General features: G+C 39.5%; 1 protein-coding gene across 1 annotated transcript in view; it reads left to right on the forward strand.

Moving 5' to 3' along the window:
• Positions 1 to 6,327, forward strand: part of ANKRD55 (ankyrin repeat domain 55) — a 101,332-nt gene extending 95,005 nt beyond the window's left edge. Inside the window, exons 11-12 of the mRNA XM_027101091.1 lie at positions 3,317 to 3,409; positions 5,865 to 6,327. Of these exons, the coding sequence (XP_026956892.1) occupies positions 3,317 to 3,409; positions 5,865 to 5,986 (215 nt within the window). The 3' untranslated portion in view covers positions 5,987 to 6,327. The remainder of the gene's footprint in view (positions 1 to 3,316; positions 3,410 to 5,864) is intronic.
• The last annotated feature ends 3,651 nt before the right edge of the window (positions 6,328 to 9,978 follow it).

A 9,978-nucleotide genomic window follows, 5' to 3' on the forward strand; every position in this document is an offset into this window, starting at 1 on the left:
CTATAAACCATACCACAGCACCACTGGCTTGAACTTGGATGGCCCCTTTACTTTGGATTTTCTCTTTTCCCACCCTGGGTTTAGTAGAAATAACATGGGCAGGCAGTGATTGCTACCGTTTGAATTCCAGGCAGCTAATGTCCTGTGCTTACATCAGCAGCCCTGAACATTTAGCTCTAATGATTATTGCTTAACATTTATTGAGACCTGTCACTGGGCTAGATGGAGAGAGATGCGGGATGAGGCACTTAACTTAATGAGGGAATTTGGAGCACATCAGCTTAATTCATTGAGAGCAGCTTTCAGAGAAAATTGAACAGAAAGCTCTGTGGTGTTTGCTACCAGGCTGGTTATTTGCAGGCTATCACAAGGAAGCTAACAAAGTGTTTGCTTCCTTTCTCCCTCAAGAGAGAACTTTCTTCTCCAGAATTTTCTAGAGTATCCCCCCAACAACACACTCTCCTCCTCAGGTCTGATAGTAGGTAGGTCTGATGCTGTGACCACCTCTGTTTAAACCCATCAGAAGCTTTGCATCTTAACAGGACGAAGGCCAGATTCTTTAGCTGGCAAACAAAGTCCTCCCAACATGGCCTGGCCTCACTTCCCATTCTCAACTTCTGCACCTCCCGTCTCAAATCCTTTCCTCCCACCCCCCATCCCCTTGAACAGTTCCATGAATATCTCTCAGTTCCTATACAACTACATACCTTTTTACTCTATGACGTCTTTGCCCATGTTATTTTTATCCACTGTGTGCTTGACAGATTCCTACAATCTTTTAAGAGCCAGCCTAAAACTTGCCTCCTATGTAGAAGTTACCCTGACTGCTGTAGGAGGTGTGACCCATTTTTACTATCCATCATAAAGGAATATCTCTGCCTTATTAAGCCTCCTCTGGGGCAGTGAACCACATACTTCCCCTTCAACAGCACTGCTGGAGAGGAATTTTTATCCCCATTTTAGAGATGAAGAAATCGAGGAGTAGAGTGGTTAGCCCACCGGCCTAAGGTCACAGCTTGCTAGGAAGTAGCAGAGCAGATGTTCAAGCGAGGTCTATGGGATTCAAGACACACTGACCTCTGATACCCTCACAGCACTACTCATGGCCTTCAAAAGTACAACTTTACCTGTCTCTCTTCCCATCAGCCCCTCCTGAGCACCTTGCCTTCTGTTTGTACTCTAGGCTCTGGAATACAGTGAGTTTGCCATAGATGAGTGCTGAATTATTATTAATCTTCATTCACTTCTGTTTCCTCATTTAACGATGAAAACGTTTCCTGCCTTTTTATTCTAAGACAGTGGTCCTCAACCCTGTCCCGACAGGCTGGACCCTCCCTGAAGGTGCCTACAGCACAGATAAGAGAACTTTGGACTATGCACATTCTGCCTTGTCCTTCAAAACTGAGCAAAATGCCAGTGTGGAAAAAAGTTTAACTCTCCTCCCACCTCCTCCCAAATCACTGCTAAAGTCCTTCTCTGCCGCTTCTCCCATCCTATCAATATTGCTTTGGCCCCTAAGGAGGCAGGATAGTGTGGATTTTAGGTCCAGAGCCTGGGTGACACTTCCCATCATGTGATCTTGCAGACAATTTAGAACTTCTCCAAGCCATAGTGTCCTCATTTGTAAAATGGGGATGATAATAGTCTCTATCTCACAAGGGAAGGTGATTGTTAGGATTAAATGAGACTATGCCTACAGCAGTTAGTCTAGCCCTTGGCAATAGTAAGTGCTCAATATGCATTATCCATAATTATCATTATCTCATTTTTGGTTTTGCAAATTTCTGCTCAAGTGTTCATGGATGAATAATCAGGTATGAGCTGATATGGGTTTTATTGTAATTCTACTTAGGAATGTTTTCTTTTAAATAATGGCTTGTGAGGTTATTTAACCTTCAGAGTTCAAAGGAATAAAAATATAATGGCAAAATGTCCACCAAGGAGACTAGAAATTTTGCTTACTATTCATCAAATGACATCAAATGACACTGCTCAGATGACTGCCCCTGCAAATCTACCACTGGACTCACTGAAGCAGATGGGAGGTGGATCATGGCTAATGCTTTTTTTCCCCTGTTCTAAGGACTGCTTTACCCAAACGGAAGACTTAAACCCTATGAGTGTTGCTGTAGTGATTCTGGTTCCTACTAGACTACTAAACAAAAAGATCAAATGAATACGTGCCCCACTGTCCAGGAGATCATGTTAAACATGCCACAGAATAACACTGTAATAATTGCTAATGTTTATTGTTTACTCTATAAGCTAAATGCTTTACCTTTGTTCTCCTAATCTTTATGACAACTGAAAAAGACAGATAAAATTATTTTCAGCACTTTACATGTGAGGAAATTAAGATTTAGAGACAGAACATCACTTGCCCAAGTTGGGAATTAAGCCTAATCCTGTCTGACCCCAGAGCCCAAACTCCTATTTATTATACCATTTGGTCAACTTGTTAAATGGACTTAACTTTTGTGTAGTCCCTTCTATTTTCAGGTGTTTGGAACATCCATCTCTTGTAATCAGTCATGTGCTAATAAATGTTTAATAGGTGGCTCTCCAGAGAAAAATCAGTACTTGCTGATTTCCCTGATGTAAATATTCCCACCATGGCTGATGTCAAGCCACCAAGTATGATGTAAACCAGCTCACAAAATTCCTGAAAATTTAAGAGCTGTTATGCATAGCTCCAGCATAACTCTACTGGTCATCTAAATTAGATCATGCAGATCTCCCAAGTGCTTTCACTCAGCTCCCATCTTCTAGATCAGTGTGTCTCAATCCTGGATTCACAACAGAATCACCTGGGAGCTGACAAAACTCTGGCATCCTATCCCAGCCCCAGAGATACTCATTTATTTGGTGTGGTGTTTAGCCAGAGTAGCATCTTGTTTTAACTCCTCAGATAATTTCTCTGTGCAGCCAGGAGTAAGAAACACAGCTCTAGAAGAATATATCCTACTCATCACCCACTCATTCAACCCAGATTGACCAATATGTGATACACTAATACCCTATGTTATTTTTCAAACTTTTAAGTTTTGTAGAGTGCATGGCCAACTGTGCTTGTTTATAAAATTGTATTTAAATAGTTTACTCAAGAAATGATTTCTGATACCTTTTCCTTTCATTTAAACAGTGACTGGCATGTGATAGAAACTGAATATGGTAGAGCTATTAGTATTTTGTTGTTGTTGTTAACATCATAAATTTCATGATCTATAACAACCTTTATGATTCTTTTATCCATTGGATTTTATAATTTGCCCTTGGTTGAGTCTCATATGATTGATGCAAATATGTTTGTCCCCAGGACAAAATTTTCAGCATCTCTCCCCAAACAGACCTAAAATCTGGGATCTTCCTTTCACCCGGAACAACCTGGCTCCCCTACCAGACCAAAAATGTAAGTATTTTGAATTTTCCTCAGCTTCCTTTGCAAAGGTTAACACTGTTAACACGTCTAGACAGGGCTAAATGTTATTTTGGTTTACTTTCATTTTTTTCAAGAGAACATCAGGCGCCCAACCCTGTACATTACAGGAAAATAAAATAGAGACAGTCTTCAAAGCTTCATCCAACATGGTAATGCTTGTTTAAAAATAAACTCCCTCCCTTGAGGAATTTTTGTGTTTGGACTATAAAAACAATAACAGACGTTTATTTTGCTATGTACTATTTAATGTCTTTAATGCTTTAAAAATTCTTCTCTTAAGACTGGCTTCCTGACATTTACCTGTCAGGAAAAATTTAAAAATTAAATTTAAAAATTTTAAAAATTCTTCTCTTAAGACTGGCTTTAAAAATTCTTTTAAAAGTCTTCTCTTTAAAAATTCTTCTCTTAAGACTGGCTTCCTGACATTGTTTTCCTTACTATGTTGGACAGATAGAAATGTGTCTTACCTCTGCACTCACAGGCTAATGCATTCCTAAGCAGAAAGGAATAATCAAGTAGATGCTGTTCATCAGTTTTACTGTTAGCGTTATTTTATGCAAAACTTCTCACAGTATAAACTGTTAATATATTCTATTCACCAAGTGATCAAGTTTGCCTGTACCTAAGTATTATCTGGGGTCCTTGTTATAAAGGGGATTCCTGAGCCCCATGCCTAGAAATTTGGAGATTGTAAATCCTTATATCTGTACTCTGAGGCAGTAGAGATGAGAAAACTGAGTCCAGAGAGGTCACATAACTTGCCCGTTATTTAGGTAGTAAGTAGCAGAGCCAGAAGCAGAATTACAGGATACCGAGTCAGCTGTCACATGAAACAGGTGATACTTATTGGATTTTTTTTTTTTTTTTGGCTGCGTTGGGTCTTCGTTGCTGCACTCGGGCTTTTTCTCTGGTTGCGGCGAGCGGGGGCTACTCTTCATTGTGGTGCACGGGCTTCTCATTGCAGTGGCTTCTCTTGTTGCGGAGTATGGGCTCTAGGCACGTGGGCTTCACTAGTTGTGGCACGTGAGCTCAGTAGTTGTGGCTCGCGGGCTCTAGAGCGCAGGCTCAGCAGCTGTGGCGCACGGGCCCAGTTGCTCCGCGGCATGTGGGATCCTCCCAGACCAAGGCTCGAACCCATGTCCCCTGCATTGGCAGATGGACTCTCAACCACTGCACCACCAGGAAAGCCCCTACTCACTGGATTTTAATTTCCTTCCTTCCTGTTCTTCCTATCCCAACCCACTCTTTTATAACATGTACTCAAGCACTTGTGTGCACATACACTCTCTCTCTCTCTCTCTCTCTCTCTCTCCCCCCACATCTTCTTAATTGCAGAGGTTAGATGATTTAGAAGCTGCCCTATTTAAGACAAGTTCCTTAACCTTTCTGTACTTCAGTTTCTTCACTTAGCTTATAAGAGTAGTTCAACCTGATAAGACTGTTGAGAGGATTAAATGAGATAATGTACATAAAACCCTTTGCAGCTGTTTGCACAGAGTAAATATCCAATATATTTTTTATGCCCCAGGCTACAGTTCAGATGGGACAAAGCAAGAGTTCTAGAACCCTTTAGGTACAACCCTGTCTTCTTTCAGATAAGGGAAGGGAGAGATAGAGATTTGTCCAAGGTCACACACAGAGTTAGTAGCACAGACCAAGATCTCTGCCTTGACAGATTATTTCCTTTGCCCTTACTAATTTGTCTAAAGGGAGAGTTTTGGATGGTGTGAATTCAATCATTGAATGAAATTCAAGTCTGACCTTGTCTTTAAGCAGAAATGTAGTCACAAAGACACCTGATTGTCTTTGTAGTCACAAAAACATCTAACACTCATCTAAATGTAGTCACAAAGACATCTAACACTCAGCCTTGAATCCTGGTGTGGCTTGGGGAAGCCAAAGTAATGGGATTTTCTTTGGCAGAACCCAGGGGCTTTGCTTTTCACAATTAAATTTAAGGAGACGGGAAGATAAAGATCTTTGATCAACTGTAGCTCTATGAAAACGAAGTGGAAAGGTACAGTGCTTTTCCTAAAAGAAACCTGAGAACCTTTTGACTTTTGCATAAAAGCACAGTACAAACGTCTTGGGGCTTATTTAGAGCCTTGTGCTGACCTGGCCATCAAGGGCTACACCACCCTAGGAAAAGAAGGCTCTGCTAGGCACGAACAGCCTGATCATGTTTTGATCAAACTTGGCCCCACCTTGTATTTGTGCATATTTGGCATCCCTGACTACATGTGGTAAGCCTGAATAGATAGATAGATAGATATGGCTTTCTCCTGCAGTTTAGCTCTCCCCAAGAAAAGCTTCTTAGAAGGGCCTCCATTCCTTCAGAAATAACACAGTTCTACTGCTATCATTCCTTGTGAGACTCTGAGAGATGCAAACCTTGAAAGTTTTTCATTCTATTCTTTCCTCCCAGTTCTATCTGGAGAACCTCTATGGACAAACCGAGTGCTTCCTGCTATTCCAAGCCAGCGGGGACACAGCCCACCAGCTGAAGAGAGTGAAAACTCTGCCAGTTCCACCAATGATGAAAATTAATCAGTGACTGTGGGTCACTGATTGTAAAAATATAGATTATATATATTTTCAACTGTCAAAGGATAAGATCACTTTGTAAGAACAAAGACTAATTTAGTAAATTGCATTCTATAAGCCATTCATGGTTTTACAACTCAAAATTCTTTGTTCCAAATAAGCACTTAGAATCTTTGTGCATATATTGTGAGTTTCCATGACCTCTACATGCCAAAATAAAAAGTCACAACATGTTATCATCAGGGAAACTTAGCTGTGTTTGGTGGCATGTTTGCTGGTTTTTTTGAATGATTTTATGTTTTTAAAAAATGTATGCTTTGCTGAATAAAAAAGAAAGCACATTCCATACATGTTTTTTACATTTATTGCAATTCTACTTTGGAGTAACAAAACTTAATTAAAATTAAATTAGTAAATTTCTTTAATCAGTCAGTGTTTATGGCTTTTAAGTGTATAATCATCTGCAAAGTATTTTCTAACATTGTTAACTCCTGGCTAGAGCCCAAATCACTTAACAATGTTTATGTATCTTCTTTGTTATTTGATTATTTCCACCTATTGTCACTTTCAGATATGATTGATTGTTCTGATACTGAGAAGATCATGTGAGTTGGAAAGGTCTACATCCTGCCCTAACATAATGAAATAGACATTCCTCATACATTCCTCAAATACTCTACATATTTAATCATTCTTTTTTCTGTTTCAAAATAAAGGTCTCTGCCTACTCAAGACATTGCCATACTTATGACATAGCAAACTTTGAAAGACTACTACTAACTGCAGATCTCCCTACTAAGATGTTTGTGTATTGTTTGGATTGAAAGTTCAAGGTTTAGCCATATAAGATCATAGTCACTCCATGTTATTTCCAAGCCTGCATGTTATTCAGCAAATATCTCAAGTATAACATTACCATTTTATGTTAGTATTATTTATTTAGGGAGGTCAGACTGTGCCATTAACTAAATAGAGCTCCTCTGAGGTCAAATCACAGTTATTTGGCTTTGCACTTCTAGAAATGTGTACAATACCTAGAACATGCTTAGCCACTCATTCAGCTAATTTTTTTTTTTAGGAAAGAAGGAAGGGAAGGAAGTAGGGAGATAGGGAGTTGGCAAGGTAGAGAGATGTAAGAAGTGATAATAGAAGAAGTTAGTAGTCCACAGTCTCATTTTGCTAATGATAGTTATCTGAATCGGGGATTATAAAAGGGAAAGCCTATGGATCAACCTCCCAAGCTAGACAGTAGCTAGAGGCAGAGCAAATCCTGGTGCAAATGGAAGAACTCTCAGGACATAGATTCTGAAGGGTTTCTTTTCTTTTTTCTTTCTTTCTTTCTTCCTTTTTTTTTTTTTTTTTGTGGGCTATTTTTATCTTTGAAGAATCATTCTTTGTAAGTATCAGTTAGGCTGTTCAGCTGTGTCATCTAGCTACTTCTGAATCCATGTCCATCCACAAGTAGATACCTGGCCCTACACTACCTAGACTAGCTGGGATAGCGTAGCCTCTGCTTTAGTAATAAACCCCAAAATCTCATTGGCTAACACAATTTTTTTTCTCATTCACGATACATGTCCCATTTCCAGCTGGCAGAGTTGGCTGATGTAGATTCCATTTCAACTTGTACTTCCTTCATCACCAAAATAGAGAAAATCAGAGGCGAGTCTCATTACTTCCTCTCACATTTTATTTGCCAAATTAAGTCATACGGGCATGCCTAACTTCAAAGGGGATAGAGAAATGCAATCCTTCCGTTTGTGTCAGGAAAGGGGAGAATTAGAATATTTATGAATTATTCAAAAGATTACCACACTAACAAAAGCTCAGGCCCTAAGAGATCACCAAGTGTATAGCTAAGAGGTCAAAGCAATAAATCAAAACAAAACGAAACACTCCTGTATAAAACCCACTATTCCCCCAACACTTGCAGTTATATATACGCACACAGGATCTTCTAATGTTGGGCCTTTCCATCCAAGTTGATATAACGATCTTTGCTTAGCTACAAAAAAGTAATGTACTGCCCACTACCACCTCTTTAAATAGAGCAGCTATCCTTTTGTCTCCAGGTAAAGTTGCTTGTTTGGGGTAGAGTCTTCCTCGGCCAATATTTTACTAACCAAATCAGAGGTATTCACCAAGTTGTGCCCAACTTTAAAAAATTATCAAGCAACTTTTTCTTCTAAAATGATTTTTTTTGTTGTTCTTTTACCATTTATATTTCCCTTCATTGCTAAGGATCATAACTTTGCATACATTATTTCATTTGGATCTTTACATCAACCTATATCCCCCAAGTACAGACAAGGAACCAACGCAGAGAGTAATAAGTAATTTGCCCAATGCAACACAGCTAATGCAGGCATACCTTGGTGATATTGCAGATCCAGCTCCAGACCACCACAATAAAGTGAATATTGCTCTCATTTTTCCTAGTCTGTGGACCACTAGCAGTTGCAAGGTGATTTACCATTCACTGTTAATAAAATTTTTGCTAGGGTTTTATTAACAAGACATTTCCTGTTTTTTACGTATTAATGTGATAGCTACCTTTGTCCTTCTGGTGACAGCTATGCCAGACGAACATGCTGACTGGAAACTCTTCGGCTTTTGATACAATTTATTCATCGACTTCCCAGATTTGGCCTCTGGAGATGTCCTGGAACTCATTCAGCTGCCCGAAAGACCAAGGTTGGACTAAAACAGAGGTCAGAATGGGAAGGTATTCACTTTGAAGAACAGTAGTTTTGATAGCGACCTACAGTTTGTTGACAGTCTTCATCTACTGGTATTAGTATTTCTATCTCAATGTCTGGGAAATATGTGGTTCTGATAGAATTTCCTGATTTTAAAATATCGTTTTCCCCTGAAAGCAATAAGAATGTCTAGCTACTGCATGTGAGAGCTGCTATCATGTTCCTTTAATTTAGTTTTTGACTTGAGTGTTGTATTTCATGCTAAGGTTAAATATGTTCCTTCTTAATTACCCCATTTAAGCCCATGGTGGATTCCAAAGGGTTGTTTTCAAAAGACCACTTTTAAAATGCCAGGATACACTTGCTTAGAGACATGCCTCAGTACACTCAAAGAGTAGGGGCAAAATCAAAATCAATGGTTATGTTTGTCTTTCTGGGAGGCACTATATTTCTAATCAGTCACTTGGCATGGGTTTCTAAAATCATATTGTATGTCAAGCTGTGACCTAGTAGAGTTGGAAGGGATAATAAGCTGGACTCACAGGAGTCTATTTATATCGGCTTAGTTCTAGGAAGATGAGAGCCTTAGAGTTAAGTGTTTACCGGAAGAAATTACTGAAGGGAACTAAGGAAAATGAGGGGAAAAAACTGTACCTTCCAAAAACTCTGGTTTAGCACAGACTACTGGGTTGGTGGGCTCTTCCTACAAATATTAACTGTAGCTCCACTTTGCCTGGACGGCAGATAGTCTGAATAAATAAATCCAGAAAGGAGGCTATGCCAAAGGTATACCACACCTATGAAATTTCTGGAGCAGGAATACAGTTGTTGGGGAATTATGTATGTGGACCATGGGACTGGAGAGACTTCATTACTAAGCCCTGCTCTGCCATTTGTATTGTATTGAACCGAACACTAACTGTATTTGAAAGTATAACTTATTCAAGCTGCTGAGCTAGATGACAAGAGCAGTTTCTGAAAGTATGTAAGAAAAGAACAATAAACGGAAGGTGAAGCCAATCAACATTATAGTTTACAGCTAGAAGGAAGCTATGAGAGGAGTTTTTTGCAGATCTATATGATGAAACCAAGCAAGCCTTTGAATTCAAGAAAAGCTGAAAATCAAGGCACTGTTCTCGCATGTCTAAGTAGTTTACTCTAAAATATCTATCCCAGTGTTCTCCGAACAAATGACTTGGGGCAAGGGGGAAGTGGGGGGCAAGGGGCATGTAATACAAAGAAAAAATGAATTGAAAACATTTAGGGTCTTTTCCCTCCCTTGAATCTCTAGCCCCT

The sequence above is a fragment of the Aethalodelphis obliquidens genome, unplaced genomic scaffold, assembly GCF_003676395.1.
Source record: "Aethalodelphis obliquidens isolate GAN/ISIS:26980383/991018 unplaced genomic scaffold, ASM367639v1 scaffold4, whole genome shotgun sequence".
Taxonomy (NCBI): domain Eukaryota; kingdom Metazoa; phylum Chordata; class Mammalia; order Artiodactyla; family Delphinidae; genus Aethalodelphis; species Aethalodelphis obliquidens.